Source organism: Lissotriton helveticus, chromosome 3_1 (assembly GCF_964261635.1).
Source record: "Lissotriton helveticus chromosome 3_1, aLisHel1.1, whole genome shotgun sequence".
Lineage (NCBI taxonomy): Eukaryota > Metazoa > Chordata > Amphibia > Caudata > Salamandridae > Lissotriton > Lissotriton helveticus.
In genome coordinates this window covers 1,845,527,416-1,845,550,553 of record NC_136061.1, presented here as the reverse complement: position 1 = coordinate 1,845,550,553, position 23,138 = coordinate 1,845,527,416, and the positions used below count along the sequence as shown (strand labels likewise).

Genomic DNA, 23,138 nt, shown 5'->3' with positions numbered 1-23,138 from the left:
TTCCTGCCACTGCACCCTTCTTCACGTCATCATTCTCAGAAGGGCCAGACGAAGGCCACAGTGGGTTGTTGCCCCCTCCTATTAAGATACAGATGCGATCAGGGCACACCAATGAGATGCAGTATACAGGAACACGTTTACACTTAACCACCTCCTCCCCCACACACACATTTCCACGACAACATTATGCCTTGAGACTACAGCATATTAGATGTCATTTGAAGTTACAAAACAGGAGTTGGACTGTCTGTTATCTGTGACCCATCAAGTCCTTCCTCATTCCCAGAACATGGCACACTACTCTCCATGGACCTCTTGCCCTCCTCCGTCTCTCAATGAGTGACCTTTCATCTCACCCACAGACCCCCTGATCCAGCATACCACAGAACGTCTCGCCACACCAGCGCATACCCCAACAATTCACCTTCCACGAGCTCCCCCTCCAAGGAGGCTTCACTCACCAACCCATGAGCACCCCCTGAACACAAGGGCATGCCCCCCCCTCTTCTCACCTTCAGAAGACTATCCCCAAGCTCCTCTCACATCCCTTGCTTGGGGTTCACTATCATATGACAACAGCTCTTTTCTAATTACATGAATCTTGGTTCTTGTTTCACTTCAAATGAATCACTTCAAAGATGCGCTCACATGTCAATAAAAAATAATCAATCCATAGGTCTGGTGTTGGGGACCCAGCCTACCGCATATTCACACTTCCTGGAACCACTGAGCCAGCCGTAAGAGGGTTGTTGTTGGCCATGGCGCAGGTACTTTGTGATACACTCAGGTGAAACAGGAGAGGCAGGGGCTGTATCTGAGATCATACTGGTCACAACCAAAAGTTTCTTGTGGACATTTTGAGTGACAGGATCAATAAAATAAGCAGTGTTTTAAAAACCTGCCTCGCCAATGGTTGTTGGCCTTGTGGTCAGCAGAATTTTGAGCACTCACTTGTCCTCGCTGTTTAAGCATCCTTCGTCTTATAGATACCACACATGCCTTAACTCACAACTCCACAATAACAATAGACACACTTACACCCGAGACTACCCAGATTCAGTGCTACCTACATACAGCATGGTTCAGTGGGGGTATGGAGGGGTAGTTTAGGGGAGGGGTATTTTGTATTCCTTTATGATGTTTTTTCTTATATGTGTATCCTACAAATGGGCTTTTAAGGCTGTGTAACGCACTCTTTCAGCAATCTGAAACAATAATAATAAAAACAACTGAACCCAAATAAAATGAATGGGAGGGGTATGTGGCCTTCCTCCTCACGCCTTAAGGGTCCCTGTGACCCCATCACCAGGGACCTATGGTGCCAATGGTGGGTGCCCCAGTGCCCAAAAAGGGAACCCAAAAACCATCTCATTGGGGGCCAGAGATGGAGCCCCAGGGCCACAGGGCCCCCGCATCACAAGCCCTCACCATACCAGGTGTCAGTGGGAACCAACACTTTGTCTTTGCTGCGGCCAAAGGGACCTCCTGCCAAGCAGAAGCAAAGTGGATTTTCCTGCAGAGGCGGAGTGCGGGGAGGGTATGGCCGCACTCTCCCGGGCAGGGAACCATAGTGTCCCGGGGGAAGGCTACCTGGGATAGTGTAGTTTTTTGCGTCTCGTGTGATGGGATACCTGGGAATGGGATGGGGAGGTGGGCGGGCCCAATGGTGGCAGTAGGTGGTGAATCTCATGCTCTCTCCCTTTTATTTTTAAATTAACCTGACTGATGGGCTCCCTGGGGCAAGGAGTGGCTCGGGACAGATTCCTCCCTCATTTGCCCCTCCCCAAAAACTGAAAATGAGAAGTCCTCCAGGGCTCTGCCCAACCCGCAGGTCTTTTTCAATAATAATCAAAATACCAAAAGGTGTTTCATTTTTGTTTAAAGAAGCTCTTATCCAGTGTGATTACATTATACAAATTAGTGTTACAACTCCTCATAGGGATAGAGCTAATAACCTAGAACATTAGAAGTAGAATCAAAACATTTGCACTCCAAATTCTGCAGTTTGTTGTCTCTTCTTCTTTTTGACTCTCCTCAATTCTGGGGGGACACTATTCATACCAAAAAATGATAAAAGGTCTCCACTAGATTATTGCCTGTCTCTAAAGTTTTCTGCCAAAGTGTAGATAGGGTCACAATGTTGTATAGACCTGACATATTCAAGCACCCCATTCTTGACTGGCAAAGATGTATTTCCAAACTATCTCATGGAACATGGGCAAACCAAGACAGAAACAGAGTAATCAGATGAACTTGTGAGGCTTTTAAATATGGTACGTTCTTCACCTTATACATTAGTATATTTCCATACATTAGTAGTAGCCTTACATCTATATCTTACAGAGGAGCATCTGTTGTTTTCCTCCTCGCTTTTCTCACTGCCTGCCCTAGGAATCTTAAAGGGGTAGTCTCTTTGCTTAAAATGATTAAGCATCACAGTTCCCTCACTTTCATAAGTCATTTGGGTGCTATAGTTTTATTTTATCCTACCTAGTTCCCCCTAGGGGATATTTGATTTCAGACTATTAGGGTGCTGCTGTTAGGTTTACCAAGTCCATGAGTCTGAATATTATAGAATGAGACGTTTTATTTCAGCACGGCAAAAGGCATCCGCTTGAGTCGAAGGACAGTTGCAACTGCCTCAACCAAGTGGAACGATCTGTTAAGAGAATTCTATAAGAACCTGGAACATGCATGGAAAGTACACAGGTCGCATGCAATTAAAGGAACAGAAACAACAATACAGTAGCTTGTACATTTTGAATATAAATCAATGAGATGTAACACATCCCCCTCATTGAAAAAGAAACAAAAGAAAGAAAATGCAAATAAAATACAATTAAATAAAGTCATCAAACAATTTAGGAACATTTCTGATACAGGTGTCAAATTTAACTCTTGATGCAACAGATTCATAAGTTTGTCCATTACATTGGTAACCATTTTGGTGGACAACATCTTTATGTACAGAATTATGTGTGAACGATTGAACGGGACATTTAGCAAATTTTCTAGAATTCCATACCTTACCATCTTGAGTAATTATGCTGTTGTTAAAAACTTTCTTGATTTGTATTGTTTTCCATATTTATTTGTACCATTATTTAAAAATCCAGGTTTTAAGATTATTACCCATTCACTAATATTGAATTCATGGTCTTTCGTTCTCATTTGTTGTTATACCATAATTTGTTTTTATGTTGTTTATATTCCACTCTCCTAGCAGTATCATGTACACATTCATTGTCCTCAAACAAACTTTTACATTTTCCTCTGAACCAACAGGGACAAACAACAGAAGCTGGATTTCTACCTTTAAGTAATTTAAAAGGACTGGTCTCAGTAGTAGAATGTGGAGTAATGCAATACACCCACAAATGTTCTCTAAGAGCACTTAACCAATTTCCTTTATGTTTTATAGCATCAATGACAACACCCTTAAGCACATGGTTAAAACGCTCAACTTGGCCGTTCTCATGTGGTTCATATAGTGAAGTAAATATATGTGTAATATCACAACTTTTGAGAACATTTTCCATTTCAGCCGAAATAAGTTGCAACCCATTATCGGAAACCAAGGCAGAGGGTCATCCTTCACGTGCAAATACCTCCTTAAAGAAGTTTATAACAGAAGTAGTGGTCGCCTTTGGTACAAACTTTACTTCAGGCTATTTAGAATGGAAATAAATGATGACCAAAGCAAAGCGTAAACCTTCGGGTAACATATTGAAGGGACCTGAAATGTCAAATGCAACTTTTTGCCATGGTTCTTCTGGCTATTCAACTGTTTTGAGAGGCGGAATATGTACCTTTAACATTTTATCACTGGAGCAACAATCATGGCACTCCCTAAAGAGTCAGGTCTAGGAACCTGTCCATGCCAGGCCACCAGAAATATGATCTAATAAATCTCTTCATTGCGGATATACCAGGGTGAGTCATGTATGCCAATTTAAGGATTAAATCTTGAATCCCTTTCGGAGGAATGCACTTACCAGCTTTAAAAATTAACTCTCCTTCACACAACAATTCGTATGCAACATTGTAAAAAGACAACATATCTGACAACACATTATTCTTCTTAGGCCAACCCTCATTCACAAATTTTTTGAGATCGTACCACCTGTCATCATTGTCTTGATATTCTTTCCAATGCTGTTCTGTGATACCTTGGTACAGTGAAGGAATAACATCAGTAATACCACCCACAAAATCTAATTAATTGACAACATTTACATTACTGTTATCATCACCAAACGGCAGGCATGATAAACAATCAGCAGTTACATTTTTTTTTCCAGGAACATCCTCAACAGTGAAATTATACTCGTGAAGCCTTGAAGCTAAACGGGCAATTCTGGCAGTGGAGTCCCATCCTCCTCCCATTGACAGGATATGTACAAGTGGTTTGTGGTCTCTCCTAAGTAAAAAATTTGCTACCCCACACATAAATCCTATAGTGTTTGAACTGTCCATACGCACGCGAGCAATTCTCACCTAATAACTGCATATTTGCGTTCAGTTTTATTAAGAGTCCTTGAAGAAAAATCAACATTCCACTCATTTTTACCATCCCTTTGAGATAACAAACTACCCAGACCATATAAACTGGCATCATAAGTTATGATGCATTCTTTCTTTGTATGAAAAGGATTTAATGTGGGTGCATCAATGATATCTTTTTTTGATAGCTACAAAGGCTTTTTGCTGTTCCTCATTCCACTCGTATGTGACATTCTGTCTCAATAGCTTTCTTAAGGGTTCCTTCTTGGTTGCGAAATTTTCAACAAATCTACTGTAATACTCACATATACCGGAGAATGATAATAATTGGTCTTTGTTTAAGGGAGCCGGGCATTTAGGACAGCTTCAACATTAGGGGCCAGATGTAGGAAGCCTAATACCGGTCGGTAACGGACAAAATTACCGAATTTTCAGCCATTACCGACCGGTATTAGGCATTTGAGATGTAGGGGCCTAATTTAAGGATTCGGTAATTTACCGAATCGGTAATTTAAGGAATATGTACCGAATCCTTAATGTAGGAAGCACTGAAGTGAGTGCTTTTCACTTGTAGGGATTCATTATTTACCACCAACTACAAGTTGGTAGTAAATAACAAAAACCGTTAAAAAAGCAATTTTGTGCTTTTTTAACAGTGCCATGTGGCAGACATACATGCCCTCTGGGCATGTATGTGTGCCACATGTGCACCCATGCGCTATTCAGGGGTGCAACAGGGTGTCAATGTGACACCCTGCCACCCTTGTAGGTCTTCCCCCTCTTACCGATTCGGTATTTACCGATTCAGTATTCCCATTCATTCCTTTGGGCCTGCAGGCCCATAGGAATGAATGGGGAATACCGAATTGGTAAATGCCGAATCGGTATTTACCGAATTTTACTGATTCGGTAAAAATTACCGAATGAATACCTACATACCATTTACCCATTCTAAAATACCGAATCGGTAAAATTCGGTATTTTAGAATCAGTAAATGGAATTTACCTACATCTGGCCCTAGATCTCTTAGGTATAAGACCTTCACCAGAAAGAGTATGGCCCAAATATTCAACAGAACGTCTGAATAACTTACACTTGTGTGCCTTAAGAGTAAGGCCACTATTCTCAAGTCTCTTGCACACTTCATTGAGATGTGATTCATGTTCTACTTCATTTTTTGAGAAGATTAAGATATCATCTTGGAAGTATTTAACATAAGTGTCGATATCTCTGAAAATCTAGAACACTACCCTTTGGAAGACAGAAGCTGCTGATGCCAGCCCGAATGGCATTCTGGTATAGTGAAAAAGACCCAGAGGTGTGATAAAAGCAGTGTATTTTTTTTACTCATCTGTAAGCTCAATCTGGTGATAAGCAGATCGTAGGTCCAGTGTAGAAAATACTTGTGCACTATCAAACAATGAAACAAGCTCATTGATATTAGGGAGGGGATGCCAATCTATCACAATATTAGAGTTTAACGCCCTCAAATCAACACACAGGCTTGTGTACCAAAACAATGGGTGAAACCCACTCAGACGATTCAGTGGGCTCAATAATATTCTCATCTAGTAAATCCTTAAGCAATTCTTTTAATGTGTCCCTAATATTGATAGGTACACCCATTAACTTTTGTTTAATAGGACTAACATTTTCCTTCAACACTATTCTATGTGAGAAATTCTTTAATTTTCCCAGCCTATCACAAAATACTTTGTTGTACCTCTTTACTAATCTGTTTTCTCTACCTAAATTATCCACCTTCGTGTTAACTGTAGCAACTTTGTACGTCTCTAGTTCATCACACAAAGAGACAGGATCTTCCGATCGTGGATTGAGAATTATACCCAATTTCCACTGGTCTCACCAGCCTTAAATATTTACTCCCTTGACAGCAATATACAATTAAATATGATCACATCTTCCTTTAAAGTGCAGCGGTACCTGGAAAAAACCCTCCATTTCAATTTTTGATCCATCAAAACTTTTAGCATCAATGTCAGACTGTTGTAAGTCCTTATAATTACATACACTCTGTAACTTTTCTTTAAAATATTGCATAGTGATGATTGTTCATGATCATCCAGAATCCACCATGAGATATAATTCAACACCTAAAACTTGCAATGTACATTTAGGAGATTTCATGAAATTTTCTTTTTCTGGTCCATTATGTCTAATCGAAACAACATAACCTTTATTATGATCCTGAATTTCACTGATACTGGTGACTCTGTTTGTATCAGTATTACTAGAGGCAACACTTCGTGCATGGTTGTTGTAACGTTTATCTCTGCAAACATTGCAGAAATGGCCCATTCTGCCACAAACTTTGCATTCTCTATTTATTGCAGGACATCCTTGGAAAGATGCCAAATGGGATCTGCTTCCACATCTGTAACATGCAATAACGTTATTGGAGTTGTAATATTTTTTATTAGAATTATATTGCGAAGGAAATTTCCCTTGTGGAGCACCAAACGTCACTTAATTTTCTGATTTGACAACACAGATTTCCTCCTCTGTAGTGGATTTGTTAGAATTAAGTTTAACTACATCCATCCATTTCCATGAAAGTTCAATAGATTTAGCTATGGAAATTGCTTTTTCAAGTTTAGGATCACCCATGACCTATAACTTATCTTGAATCTTTTTATTCTTGACATGTACAATAATTTGGTCATGTATCATTTCATCTGTAATATTGCCAAAATTACAGTGTAAAATTAAGGATCTCAAAGCCGTCAAAAAGTCATCAAAAGACTCATCATCCTTTTGTGCTATGGTGCAAAATTTAAATCTGTTTAAAGCAATTTTGGATGTAGGCTTGAATCTCTTTTCCAATCCTGTTAAAGCTTCTACATATACATTCATGTTGTCACCTTCACCAGTTTGTAGTGTAATTTGAGGTAACGCTCTGAAAATGACCTGTCCTTCAGAACCAAGGCAGTGAAGTAAGATTTTCCTTTCTGCGCCCATGCGCTCACCATCTATGGCTTTCATATAAGTAATGAATTCCTTTTTCCACCTATGCCAAGGTATGGCTGGTTCAACTTTGTTTTGAAGAAATTTCACTGGGGTTTCAAACTGCATTTTGTAATACACTGAAATTCAATATAAATGTATAGTATTTTTTGTTTTTAACAGGAGTATGTATGTTTGGATGACTGTTACAATAACCAATAAAAAGTGGTGGTAAAAGAATATGTAAATATGCATAAAAGAAAGAGAGACTCACGTGTAAACGAAAGTTCAATAAAGCTCCAATCTGATATAAAACTTAATTTTGACCGGAAAGTGAACCAAGGGTATATTATTTAAATTCCAAAATCAGTACAATACTTATGCATAATGACAATACACGCATACAAATGTCTCTGTGTAATTGTTTAGACACTTCCTGATGCGCGGTAGCGGTTGCTAGGCAATAGTAAGATGGCCGATGAAACGTTATACGCAGAGATCAGCGCAATGATCGTACACTGGTCGGCTGCGTGTTCTCCGAATCCTACTATGTAAGAGTTCCAGGAAAATGAACGCTGGTTGAGAGGATGACGCTGGGAGGCTCTTGTGTGAGTTAAGCGGTAGAGCAAGTACTAAAACACTTAAATAATGCAATTGAAGATCTGGCACATTACTTACCGCTATAGGTTTTGCTTGCTGCCTCAGAGAAACAAATATCTCCAGCGTATAAGGGTCCAAGTAGAAAGGCAGGCAAGGCAAGAACTTTTTCTTTAAAACATTTCTTCAAGTAATCACAGTAAAATTCTATGGGTTACACTCCGCTCCCGTGCTGAAGAAAGGCCAATGTTAAGTTCACCAAGTCCATGAGTCTGAATATTATAGAATGAGACATTTTATTTCAGCACGGCAAAAGGCATCCGCTTGAGTTGAAGGACAGATGCAGCTGCCTCAACCAAGTAGAACGATCTATTAAGAGAATTCTATAAGAACCTGGAACATGCATGGAAAGTACACAGGTCGCATGCCGTTAAAGGAACAGAAACAACAATACAGTAGTTTGTACATTTTGAAAATAAATCAATGAGATGTAACAGCTGCCTTCTGGCATGTAACCCACTGTTACTGGCAATCTCATTCTGAAACAATATTTCCAATGTGTCCCTCTCCCTTATGTCCAAGAAATCTCTTGGACGGTCATGTATGGTGTGAGGTAAGCTTAAATTGAGATAATTAGTCCACAGGATTTTAGCAAACTCCTTAGTCAATTCCAATGAGCCATCCCATATGACAAATAAATAATTTATGTGCCTGGTTCACAAAAGAATGGGCCTAGTATAATGCTCATTATAGAAGGTCATGACGACCGGCTCCTCCCACCAGCCCATCAAAAAGTTTGCAAAGCTTGAGAAAAAACAGGTGGCCATAGATGCCCCCAAAGACTTGCCTGTAATACTGATTTTCGAAAAGGAAAATGTTATGTTTAAGTCAAAACTTGAACATTTTCAAAAGCGCAATACTATGATCATAAAAATAAAGTGCAGGAGGTCCAGTCTTAAAAAGGCTCTGGCAGGTGGCTACACCTTATTCATTTTGAATGCATGTTCAATGTAATCAACCAGTAACTTGGTACCCAGTGCATGCCTCTGATTTTACCAATAAAGTCTGTAGTATCATGACAGTGAGAAGGTGGACTGAGGACAAAGGGTAGTATGAAGGGATTCAAATATATAGACATATTTTCCAATAGATTGCCAATTGATGCCACTGTTGGCCTTCTTGGTGGCTTTTCAAAGGTGCTATGCTACTTAGGAAAAAGGTAGAATACAGCTACATTGGTTTATCAATCATAAGGAGTTGGTATTCATCATGGCATTACAAACCTGTCTCCTGACATTCCCACAGTTGGTCATGGTAAGCATGAAGGATGTTGTGGTATTGTGAGGTGTGTATCTTCTGAAAATATTTAGGACCTGATTACAACTTTTGGCAGGGGGGTGGCGCAGCGTTGCACACTGCAGCACCTCCGCTCCACTGAAAGTCACCACCAACCACCCACCAGTTTCCAACTTTAAAGTGGTCTGGGGGGCATGTGGTGTGGTGGTCCCATGGTAGTGCCTCATTAAAAGGCGGTGGTGCCTTTGAAAAAGACACCACAATGAGTGTGCCTCACAAGGTTCCAGCACGGCATAGACTTGAAAGCATATGCTGTGCAGGAACTGTTGTGCATGCACACAGGGGGTACGTGCGATGGCTCCCTGTGTGGAACCACATGGGTAGGAGGGGCACAGGCGGCCCTGTAGAGCCCCCTTTGTTTCCTATCCTCTAGGGCTTACATGGAGTAAGAACCTCCATGTAGACCCTGGTGGAAAAGAAACTCATAATATGCTTGGCAGGACCGTAACAGTCCCGCCAAGCATATTGCAGCCTCCTGACCGCCACGCCACCTCCACAGAACGGCAGCTCCCTGGCAGCAGTATTCCAAGGGTAGGGACTGCAGGTGCAGCGGTGGCTGGACTACCACCGCCGAGCCCCCGTGATTCTGGTGGTCCTTGGACCGCCAGACTCATAATTAGGGCCTTGGTGTCCTATACCTGTTGGTGTCCATCCTCCATATAGTGTTGTTCCCCCATAACACCACATTATCACCCTTACGCAAGGGTTTAATCATGCTAGCATCATTCTGGAGTGACGTAATGGATTGCCTCTGTTTCCTTGTGATGTTAACATAGGGTTTACCTCCGGCACCATTAGATCATGAAAATTATCAATATTTTCTTGTAGCATTATGGGATTGTGCTTGAAAAGTGGCTTAAAACCACTCGTACATTGTCTACTGTTTTCCAATCTCATATTTATAAGAGATTGTTGTTCCGTGAGGACCTCTATCTTCCCTTCTATCTCTAGTGTGTAAAGGGTTTTAAGGCCTTCAATTTCATTTATTGCTAGTAGTGTGGATAGGTACACCTTTCTTGGCCTTTGCCACATTGGTTGAGCTGTACATTTGCAATATTTTAATTTTTTAATAAAATGAATAACTCTACTCTAAATGAGGCATAATCTGGGTTGGTCAGGACAGAAAGAAAGGCGTAATTCCAGTGCAGAAAGCACATGACGTAAGCACATGCTACAACAAGTTAATAATAGTACTATCTTTCTTACACCTTTGGTCCTTCGTTTGGAGTCCTTCCACCGAGTAATATTTTCTCATGTTGGTGTGTTGTCCTTATTTAGAGCTTTTCTTACCCCCCTTTCGCCTATTCATTTTCCTCTTCTTATAAGCCTTCCATGAGCATGTCACCCTCCCAGGCGGTAGTCTGTTCTGGATGAGAAGGCGAACGTTGTCAAAAAAAGTTGTTTCAGTGGATGCAGGATTTGAGGGATTACTGTCCTGCGTGCAAGACTCCATGTTCACTTCCAAGCTAGTTTCTCATCTTTAGTTCCTGTCTCTGCTGTATTGTTGCGAGTCTGACATCATTCCGAATAGAATTGAATCTCTTTGCAGTAATAAAAATGCACCATTGTGCACAGTCTCATTTAACTCTGTTAAAGTTAATCTTTTTCAATTATTACTTCCTCAACTTTCCTTAAATTATCCTCCAAATCTTTAAAAGATTTCTCATTTAAATAATTTGCTTTTATTTCTTCTCTGAACACTTCAGTTTCCTTGCACATCTGCTCCAAATCCATTTCTGTAGTCTTTACCAACAAGTTCTATTAGTGTCTGCCAGGAGGCTTGACCATGCCTCTAATATCCTTGGGTTTGAGCTTTGGTAAGTAAATTCGATAAAAATATTCCACCTCCTCTGGACATCTCCACCGGGCCGAGCTCCCAAATGGGCAGTACAGGCTCATGAGCTCCAAATATGACTTTTAATCAAAACAAAAGTGAATCTGGAATAGTTATCAAGCAAGGAGACAAGTAAGTGGTGAGAAATGTCCTGCTTGAACTATATGCACGTTGGCCATGTCAGAAGGGAGTGGAGGATTTCATTTAAATTGAATTTTCAGCTTATTTGGGATAGCTCCATGGAGGCATGAAGGACATTATACCACAATAAAGTCAGGTGATTTATGTTCATGGAATTAATATTTTGGGAATTCATTATATATGAATTTTCAGATACATTTTTGGTTAAAGCACATCAAGTCATAAACTAAACTTCTTTTACATGTGACTTGTGTCCTTTTTATTTATATTGCATTATGTTATAAGGGTACTTGCAACTTATCCAATATGTCTATAACATTATAAGTTCACTTGTTAGGATTATGAGGAACATAAGAACTCTTTAGAAAACAGTGTTGGTAGTGGTGGATATGCAAGTCTTTTTGCTTTCTTTACTATGAGGGTCCTTATCTATGTTTACCTGTAAATCTTTGATCATTGTTTGACAAAGGTTCAACAGCATTAAAATCATGTGCCAAGCAAGGTTGAATAGACAGGACATTAAAATCACTATGGCGCTAATTATGATGCCGGTTGGACTTGTGTCGGAATGGAAACTGACCGACCAGTAGTTCCATCTGATGCGACCGCCCATGAGGCGGTCATAAAACATAATTGTTCCTATTGTGGCTTGGGCAGCGGGCGGAAAAGGAAACATCCATGCACCATGAGTCAGGCAACATGTGGTGTCTTTCACTCGTGGTATCGACATTTGGGGGGCCCCCCAGACCTCTGAGTGGAGGCTGCAGAGGGCTGGAGTCCTGCTAGGGGCTCCAAAGTCAATTTCTGACAGCCTTTCAATGGCAGTCGGACCGCCATTGAAAAGCTGCCTTAAACGTGCCTCGTAATCCCTACGGTGGTGCCTGAGCAAGGCACCGCCCCATTGTAGTCGGTCCCTATGCCCCCTGCCTCCGACCGCTGCATCATAATGCAGCGGTCCGACTGAATGTAAAGATGTTGGTCGGATCGGAACCGGTAGGCCGTCGTTTTGGATCCGACATACGTTGTAATCGGTCCATGTACAGTTGTATTATAGGTAAAACTCAGATACACATAAAGGTTTTTGTAGCCTAGTTTAACATCATCACACGCGGAGTCATTGTTTTATATTGGTCTTTCAACATATGTTTAATACATAGGTGATTTGCCCCAGAAAGTTGGCTTAAGCTGTGTGTTAGCAGAACAATGGAAAGATAGGAACCTGGTAATTCCACACAAGTTTAGGTCCCCAGTAACCATCCCAAGGTTGAAATAAAAGAAGAGGGGTACCTAAAGTTAAAAATTCAGCTGTGGTTATCTATCCCAGACTGCCTATTGCACTCACTCGGTGTTTGGCACAATGTAGTTTCAATATATATTGCTATTTTCAACTCCAAACAACAATTTCGCATATTGACTTTCCATATGTGCTTCCACAATTCCCAATGCAATGGGAAATCAATATGTGAAATGAAAGAAAAAGAAAATTTGCAACGAAATGTGTGTAACAAAGATGTAAATGAAAGAAGTCTAATAATCAATTTAAACAGCATCAATAATGTTTTAAGCCCTCTCTGCCCTAAAGTTGAAGTTGAAACCCATCAGAACCCTTTTTGAAGTAGAACAAAACCACTTATGTCAAAAGACGTTGTGCTATACAGCAGTGAGTGCAGTAGGCAGCCTGAGATAGATGTTCACAGCTGAATACATGGATTTCGAGTGCCATGTGTCATGATACTTCACCTATGCACTCAGAATCACGATTAATACCTATGGAATCTACACTTGGATAAAATAATCATGGGAGTGCCACTGTCAATACTACAGTATTACTTACCTAAGGGTACCTAAATTAGTGCCGAGAAAAGTTTAGCATGTCTTATGAAATCCGTACAAGTCATTACTCTTGTGCTTTGGATATCTGAGCGGATTGAGCAGATCACCAATTAGCAGTCATGTTCTTGAGTAAAATGTGGTAACCAACAAATTAGATGCTCTGTAGAATCTAGTTAAGGGTATTCTGCCATCACTACCCTTACAATCAGGACCGGATTTAGACCGTTAGAGGCCCTATGCATTGAAAAGATGTTGGTGCCCCCATATATATATAATTCAAAATGTAAACATTAATAAACCATAAATTAAAATAAATTTTTCGAAATAAAACAATACTTACAATAAGATGAAATATCATGTTAATTGTTTTATAGTTCCACTTTATTTATAGATCCAGCTGCACCATTTGCAGTTTTGCACCATGTGGTCTATGGTAAATCCAGCAATTGGAAATTACTTAGCTGCCCCCCTTTCCCTTGATGCCCTAAGCACGTGCCTATTTTGTTTAATGATTAATCTAGCCTGCTGCTGACGGAATGTATTAATGCCTCCATACATTAACTCCAGAGCGTCACTTTTTAGGATGGTGGCGCAATGCCCTACTCCATATTTTCAAAGCGGCGTTACGCCTCTTTGCATGACTTAACGCTGCTTTGGAAATATCGTGACCTTTCATGCAGGTATCTGCGTGAAGGGGCGTGCAGTGGGTGTTGCTGTGGGCGTTCCATCACAAAACCCATTGCTTTTTGACCATGCCCCAGATTTACATGGAGGAGTAAATCTGAGGGAGCTCCAAAAACTAACACCACAGAAAAGCAGACGTTAAATTGGCGCAACGAGGAGAAATACCTTTATTTCTCCTTGTTTCTGCTAATTATATGTGTGCTGCAATCTGCAGCATACATAGAAGGAGCAAAGACCTTTAAAGGTTGTTTATGTGCAGGAAGGAAACACAGACTCCCTTGCACAATGGTGCACGGGTGCCTGTGTAGGCTCACGGTAGCTTTTTTTTGTGCCAGCACAAGGGAAAACACAGTGATGTGGTGTATTCTTATAAATATGGCACATCACTGCGTTTTTTAAGTGGTGCAGCGTGGAGCAGCTAAATTGCTTGCAGCTCTGCACCATTTCTTGCAAATATATTCCCCACTTTCTTGTGCCACTGGCTTGGTTTTGTGATTCATTTATATGTATGACACTAATAAAGCAGCCATATTGCCCAGTTGTATATCAGCTACTTGCTATGTTTCTATATGCATTTTAATAAACTAGTCTTGTTACCACAGGAACTCTTCTTGATGACATTCACAACAAAGGGTGCATTCCTGCTGACCAGTGCCCATGTAGACACAACGGCAAGGTCTATGCTACAGGACAGGCGTACTCCAGTCCCTGCCAAAACTGGTAATGTATAGCACACCCACTCCTTCATACTCTTTCTTCTAAACTTTACTGTCAGTTTCGCCAAATTCTACCAATCACAAGAAGGGCATGGGGCCTTTACTCACATGTGTCTGCTGTTCCCAGTGGCTTGCCAGGGGTGCTTGATCTGATTCATTTTATTATCAATTAATGAGACAAAAAATAACATACATCTTGGTCTGAATATCACTCTTCAAACCAAGTATATATTACGAATTATGTTCATGAAATGTGGAAATAAGCACAGCAACTGCGAGGGGGGGTGGTATCAGGGGGGTAAGCCAGGGTTGATTCGCTCTTGGAGGGATGCCCCAGAGGATGAGAGAGATTTTTAGGTTTCGTAACCTGGCGAGGGGCGAAGCCCCTCCCAGATCGAAATCTGTTGTTTTTAATAGTGAGGTTAGGACAGCCTCTGTTTCCAATTGGCTAGCTCCATAAATGGAGGCTAGCCATTGGGAGGCAGAGGCTGTCAATCGCGTTTTCTCTCGAAAACGCGATTCGGGGGCGTTTCTGGTGCTTTTTTTAAGCCCCGCCCCTTTGTCCCGGGCCGCGCTGCGATTGGCTGCCGGCCCGGGACACCCCCGTGACGTCATTCCCGGGCCGCGCTGTGATTGGCTGCCGGCCCGGGACACCCCCGTGACGTCAGCCAATCACAGCGCGGCCCGGGACCTGACTTGTTTTCCTCTCACCTTGGGGTAAAGTCCGAGCTATATAAAAACGCATAAAATAAAAATAAATGAAAATACACTCTCCCCACATCCATCGTCAACAGACGTCTCCAGTCAAGTGACCCTGATTATAAAGGAGGAGTCGGGCAAAAGTACCCTCCCTCCGGCTTACTTCCAGCACGCTGTCTCTGTGTCTGTCCTTTACACCAGTGAGGGCTTAGGGTCTTCAACACAACACAGCCCTTGACTCCGGTCCAGCCAGAGAATTAAATAAAGTCCAGCTGTTATAAATTGAAAAGATAACCTACAGAGGAGATTCAAGCCCGTCAGAACCATGTGTCAATGTTACACTAGATATGGAAAACAGAGCAGCCATCTTTGAGTTCCCTTTTTCAAATTAACGGGATAGTAAAAACAATAAATGTTTGCATGTGTGCTCGAAATTCCTGTCTCTGCGCATGTTTACATTGATTATTTCATACATTGAAAAAAACATACGTTTTTGGTACCAAATCGAGGAGTATCTGTATCCTATTATCTTTTTAGAAATACATCTGCTTTAACTGAAATTGGTTTGAAAGGTCGTCAGGAACACTAAAATATGTGCATGGCGTTCGTTTTCAGGGTCAAAAAGTCCCTTTCTATCGTCGCCATTGAAGGAAACGTCATATCCGGCGGGCTACGTCACCGCTAGCTACTGCTATCCTACCCCCTCTCTGTGCAGCAGTCGCTATTTTGTGAGCTGAAAGTGAAGGAAGGAGTTGTTCGAGAAGAGCAGAGCAGCGAGACAGGGACTGCCTAAGCCCGGCCAAGGTGCGGTAAGCCGGTCCCCGATGGGGGGCTCGAAGATGTATGCTCATGCAGGAAAGAAGGGGCAGGGAGCAAGTAGAAGTACGCGGAAATTATAGGTGAACTGTTACCGAGTCAGGGGCGTAACACAGGCCCCCGCAGCCCCCGCGTTGCGGGGGGGCCTCCCCGCTCCAGGGGCCCCGGGCCGGCCCCCTCAATACATCAATGGTCATCATGGATTTTAATGGTGCGCTGTGCACACTGCGCACCGCTGACCTCTTAACTGATTGCACGTGGCGGGCCCCTGAGGCACTTTTAAATGGTTCCGGCGGGGCCCCTGAGGCTAGTTAAACGGTGCGTGGGCCCCGGCAGGGGCCCGTGAGACTCTTGCAAATGGTGCGTGTGCCCCGGCAGGGCCCCGTGAGGCTCTTGCAAATGGTGCGGGGCCCCGGCCGTGGCCCCTGCCTCAGGCTCTTTATTCATGGTGTGAAAGTGAAGTCCGTTTCTATTGGATAAATTACGGGGTAGGTGCGCGCGGGCGGAGTGCACTCACTGATTTCACTTTCCAATTCCACCTTCCAGCCCCGGGACGCTTATGCGCGTTAGGGTGGGGGGCGGGTGACCAATGCCTGGCCCCTGTTTATAGTTGTCATGACTGATGACTCATGACATGCGCAATGCGCGTTAGAGACGAGTAAGGTGTGGCATCCATCCAACAAGCGAACACCCAGCAGCAACTCCTACGCAGGGCCGAAGTCCACTGCGTCACTGACCGGGCCTGCCCTGCCTGTAGCCATAATTAAAATTATTTAAATTGCATCCCGGCCCCCTACCTGGCCAGCTAGCCTTGCGCTGGCCGCAGCCTCTCTGCCCGTCCTGCTTGCGGCCTTGCGCCGGCTATCAGAACTGTGAGCTGCTGCAGCCTGCAGGCCAGGCCCAGGCCCCGCCGTCAGACCTCAGGTCAGGACCAGGTGTCAGGTGAGTCTGTGTCCAACTCGGTCCGAGCCTAGGCTAACTAGTGGTCTGAGGGAACACAGCGGCCGCGGCATGCCGGTCGGGCCCCAGAGGCACTTCTAAATGGTGCGAGGCAGGGCCCTGCAGAAGTATTTGATGCCTCAAAACAGAAATTAACACTGAACTGAAGAGTGTATCCATCAGATGGCATTTTTGTTTTTTCAGGGACACATACCAGAAGTTATTGACACTGTTCTGGGCGAGAAAGCATATGTTAGCTATGAACTTCGACTATGGGAGCTTTCTTCTCGTTCTGAAAAAGGTAACTTTGGGAAACCACACTCTGCCTTCAAGGGCTGGTTTGGGAAGAACTCCCTGCGATGCAATAGCAGTAAATGGCAAATTACTGTTTTAGGGTGGTCACTGTCTTGTGTTTCTTTCCCTTTAGTTTTAAGTTGTCTTGTATTGTTGTACTGCTGGTGTGATTACTATAAGGTTGCAAGTGACATGTGCATGTGTGTTCCATATTTGACTTAACTAAACTTGAAAGCCGACAGGAACTAAACTTGAAAGCCGGCAGGGAATCTCCAGTCCAACCTCTGGGGTGCGAAGTCGACTCCATTCGTTGTCGATAAACTGGGAACAGTATCATCTATTTTCAGGTTTTGGACATACCAGACGTGTGGTACGAATTTAAGATACCCATTTAGATAAGTTCTGTCCTCCTCCCATCCTGTTTCTGGCGCGCTTGCCTCGTGTTTACTTCTTCGCCTCCCTGCTCCGCTCTAGCATGAGGCACAGCTCAATTAAACAGACGTGACACAACATTCAGTATTACCCCCAACAAATAAAATGCTAAAAGCGAATGGCAGTCATTAGCTTGAGTTTTAACCCGGGTACAGTCGTGCGCTGGACGGCTGTACCTGACATGGAGCCAGGGAAAGACCAGGACAGCCGATGCCTCAGCTGCCACCTTGCCCCCACAGGTCCTCACTTGCATTTTGACCCTTGACACCCTGAGAGCAACTGTCGGGTAGGGTGACCAGCAGCACTGGGGTTAGGACTGCAGGCCCAGGAGGTGTGAGAGGTAGCCCACTCAACCATCATTTTAGGGGGCTGCCGTTTAATCATCCCTGGCCCTTTCTCGGGTGCCTGCCCACCACTAGCCAGCAAGCATCGTCTCGCACTCACTCTATGGCTGTTGCATCAACTACCACCCCGCACTCCTCCACCTCGGACCAATGGCTAGTATCCCCTTGTAACAATGGCGTAGCAGGATCCCTGTAACTTCACCCCCATAAATGACTATCCGGAACATCTGCTCCCTCTGTCATATGGTGAGTACATAGGGTCAAAGGTGCATGGTTTGACCAGGGAAGCAGTGCTGAGCCCAAACACAAAAAAAACACTTTTTATAGATGGACGAGTTCTTTCTGTCTGTTGGCGAGGTTACCCTGAGACCTCTGTGGTTGGTGCAAGAAGTTAGCACCATTGCATTGCATGATTTTGCTCATGAGGAAATGTCACTCTTAGTTGTTGAAATGTCACTCATAATTACACTGAAATTATGAAAATGTCACACACAGCAATATGAAACCTTGGCAACTATATCGATGTCCAGTAATAGACACACCACCGCCTCCCAAGTGCTTCCTTGTTTTTTTAGCCGTACCTCTCCCGCCCGCCCACTGTCCGTGCCTCCTCCCTCCCTCCCTCCCACTTATAGATACACTTGTTAGGATCATATTTACATACTGTGATAGAATAGATAAATAAACAGAGGCCCATAGGCATCTAATGAAATAACTTATATGAGTAGGGTGTCAGCCCCCCTCAATCAATAACCTAATTTATTACACCATCTTACCAAGAAGCGTTCGGATAGTGTAGTAATAATGTTGAAATGTGTTGGTCATGGTTATGATGAAAACATAACAGCCCTAACAAGAGGTTTTGTTAATAGGAAGGTCACGGCATAATGGTCTCTGAAAGTACTTTTCAAAAGAGGCAGCCTAACAATTCGCGTTATTTAAGGCCAGAAGGCACCATTCAGGTATGGCCGCCACGTTAACCTACTTGGACGAATCTAGCGAACGCGACGGAAAAGGAACTCTGCTCTCGGAAGTGACAGGCCCGCCCCATCCTCACGAGCCACCGTAGCCAATCGGGAAACGCTACGGAAGCCGGCAAGACGGCGGCCCCGCAACGCTAGCCTACAGTCGGGCCAATAATGTCCGCGATAATGGGGAGCAGGAGGGCTCAAAGAACAGCGCTAGGAACCGGGGAGGCGTACAACGCGTGGAGGGCAAACTCCGTGCTAGCGTGGAGAAGGGGGACTACTATGAAGCGCACCAGATGTACCGCACCCTGTTCTTCAGGTAAGGCAGCTGGCGTCCTGCAACCAAAGCCTGGTCTTCCAGGGCTTTCTTTGCTCTTTAGTGGAGCAACTCACTGTCGTCAGGCCCGCCCCTCACTCGCAATGGCCTGTTTTGCGGCTTTAGCGTTGATGTGACTTTTTGATAGGTCAGAAAGAATGTCAGTTTGAGGAAGGCCCGATTTTTTCCTCATATAGAAAGTGTCAGTTGCTTTCGCGTCCTTTAAGTCAATGGCCTACCTGTCATTGGCCTTGCTCAGTGTCACTTACGCACTGAATGCCGTGCCCTAACAGTACCGTAGACGTGTCCATATGCTTCTGTCAGCTGGGGTTTAACGCAATGTGCAATATAATATGTAAAGTTTTGGTAGGGAATGGGAGCGGAAATGCAGGTCGCCCAGCACTGACCTTTTAACCAAACCACTAAGTCAACTGTATGTTGACTTTTAATTTTAATTTTAATCCAGACCTGCAATGTTATAAACAACTCGTGTGTCCTAGAAGGTATTCTCTTGTTTGCCCAATAAAATAGATTCCTTGCGTGTGTTAACTCTGACACGAGACCGATTGAATAGTATGTGTATGTAGCTTGTCTTGGGTAAGGTTTCACTTGTGTGTACTTCTAACGCATAGAAAAGTCATTCTGTTCATCTCCATTTTTTGCCCCAAGTTATTTTAAATAGAACCAACCTTATAAAGCTAATTAATTCATTACCAGGTCTTGGAGGAATAATTCCCACGGATCTGTATAGGGTTGGCTTTATACCCGGCCCTGAGGTAGGCAGTTGAGTCCGCTATAACATGGTGGTCAACCCTTTTTTGGCAGAAGAGATATTGTCACATAATGCCACATTGGAATGCTGGGGGATCTTGGTAGTAGAAGGGGCCCCGGGGCCATACCCTTTAGTATTCAGAACATCGTTTATTGCCAAAGTTTAAGCTATTGGCATTGTAAATGGCAATGCCTTTTATTTAGGTTTTAAAACAAAAACAAAAATGAAAGGCATTATTTGCAATGTCAATAGCGCAAACTCGCGTAAATACGAAACCTATTGCATTGCAGATGCTTGTTTTAATTGTACTTACTTTTCTTGGTGTGAATGTCTATTTTCCAAGCTTTTACTTTATATTTTGGTTATGTTTTGTGTTTGGATATTTTTCAAGCTTGTACAATGGATCCACCATTAGAGGCCGTGGAACATAACTGTTTCAATCACATCCTACAGGGAATAAGCCAAAGAAAAATGAGCAGTCACACTCCTGAAGGAACTCTAGATGATTTAGCAATATGAGTGAATGTTAAGGTCTTGGAGAAAGTCGTCAACGGCAGAGCTCTGCATAGCTCTTTGATGGCGCTAAGAAATTTGACTATATCTGAGACTTTCCTAGAATGTCCCTGTCCATCTATGAAGGAATATATGATCTCCAACCTCTCCTAAGTTACGATTGAAAACATCTAACTACAGATAACAAACTTCCCATCTGCAGTAGATTATAGCTCAATTTTCCTGCTTCAAGCTGAAGGGAAAGACGTTTGTCCCGTCATAACCCTTCTCCAAAATCAATCCCAAGCTATCTTCAAGGGCCATATGTATTAACACTCCTTTTTGCGATTCCTACATAGCGATTTTTAAGGAATCGCTATTTAGCAATCGCAAAATGGTATGTATGTAGGAAATCGCTTCTTTTTAGCGATTCCTTAACATTCCTAAATTGCGATTAGCAAATTGCTAATCGCAAATTTCCCATTCATTTCTATGGGCCAGGAGGCCCATAGGAATGAAGGGGAAATTTGCGATTAGCAATTTGCTAATCGCAAATTGTGAAAATTTTCAAGGGTGCAGGGGTGTCTCAAGAACACCCTGCTGCACCCCTGAAAATGACATGTGTGGGCATATGGCGCACATACATGCCCTAAGGGCATGTATGAGCGTCATATGGCACCTTTGGATTTGAAAAAGATTGCTTTTGTAAAAGAATTCGCAACTTAGCACCAACTAGAAGTTGGTGGTAATTTGCGAATCCTTATGGGCATTTTTGAATTAATTTTTCATTGATACATTGCATTTAAGGAATCGCAAAATTTGCGATTCCTTAAGTGCAATCGCAAAATAAGGAATGGCAAATTTTGCGATTCCTTATTTGCAGCCAAAATATTTCATACATACCATTTAGCAAATTAGCATTCGCAAAGGCTGAAATTCTGCGAATTTCGGCCTTTCCGAATGCGAATTTGCTTGATACATATGGCCCAAAATCTCTTAAAAAGTGGAATCAACCCCCTCTCTTCCCACCGTTTTCGCACCTGACCAGCATTCTTTTCTTGTAGTCCTTCCATCTAGCTGGCTATACCGTTGCTGCATTCTGGCTGCTCCTCTGACCACTAAACAAAAGCTCCTCATTTGCACGGTTTGCAGTCTTTCCTTTATCATCCATGCTGTCTTGTTCCTCTCTTTATTGAAACACTTTTGTTAATTGGTAAAATACTTTTAAGCGGCGACAGCGCCATGAAAGTTTTAAATAAAAGAATGCATGTACCTACCTTGCATAGAAGGCTATGCACACAGATACTTACTCTAGTTTTTCGAAAAAAGAGAAAGATGCGTGGCGCTGCGAGGGCTCTGCAGTCCAAATATTCTAACTTTCAAAATCAGGTTATTGACATTCCTAGTCAAGATGTGCTGTATTTGAATGGAACTCTTTTATTCCTACACTATGGGGATATTTGGGGCGGGGGTGTCACACATCTTTAACTATTTAGTAAGTAGCTAAAACCCAGACGTGTTATAACCCTCTTTTTAAAAACCCACTCTTTGTCAGTTAAATGTCGTTTTTTTAAGCGGCTACACAATGGAAAATTTACACCACCAATGGAAATGGGTGGCGATTTACTCCAGCATAGGGCTAGACTAAATTTTTTCAGACTTGGAAGAGATGTCGAGGAAAGCGTTTTTCCACAGGGAAGCAAGCATTTGCAATGCAATAGGTCTCGCATTTGCGAGCGAGAGTTTGAGCTATTGGCATTGTAAATGACAAAGTCTTTTATTTAAGTGTTGATTTTCATAACAGTTAAATAAAAAGCACTCTCATTTACAAAGATAATAGTTTAAACTCTCTGAATGCGTGCCTTAATGCATTCCAAATTCTTATTTTTAATGTGCTGGAGATTGTTGAAGAATGTTGGAGAAACTGCTGAAAGCGGAAAGAGATCCAAAAATTAGAAGTCAACCCGAAAGCCCACGTCAGTAACAGCAGTGCCACCGTGGCCTTTTGCTTGATGAATCTGGCGCCATGTTTCAGCCATATAATGCTGTGCAGCCATCTGGCATCAATGTCACCAAACTTTAAATGAGGTCCTTAAATGGGTGCGTATGTACTACAGCTGACATGATGGCTCACTGTACTCCCAGCACACATGTTCAAACAAACTCTGTATAAGAAATCATTAAAATAAGCCTTTGGGTACAATTGTTTCCCAAATTAATTCTTAGAAGTAAAAATGTGAATAAACCATCATGTTTCTCTTTCAAAAACACGTGTTGGTGCAAGCATGATTCGGATACATGTACGATATTTGCCGGAAGAAGGTGTTTTGAGTCAGGTATCTGTAAGGAATCTGAAAGCTGGCTCAGCTTCCGGCCCCAGAATCTTAATGTTGCTGAAGATGGGAAAGGTGGCCGCGTAGGTCACAGAGGCAAAAGC

The 23,138-nt window shown here is 42.7% G+C and overlaps 1 protein-coding gene across 1 annotated transcript in view; it reads left to right on the top strand.

Annotated features, from left to right (window-relative positions):
* LOC144823889 (mucin-5B-like) overlaps positions 1–23,138 on the top strand; it is a 1,747,676-nt gene that overhangs the window by 331,028 nt on the left and 1,393,510 nt on the right. The window contains exon 8 of the mRNA XM_078682783.1: positions 14,516–14,633. Coding sequence (XP_078538909.1) covers positions 14,516–14,633 — 118 coding nt within the window. The remainder of the gene's footprint in view (positions 1–14,515; positions 14,634–23,138) is intronic.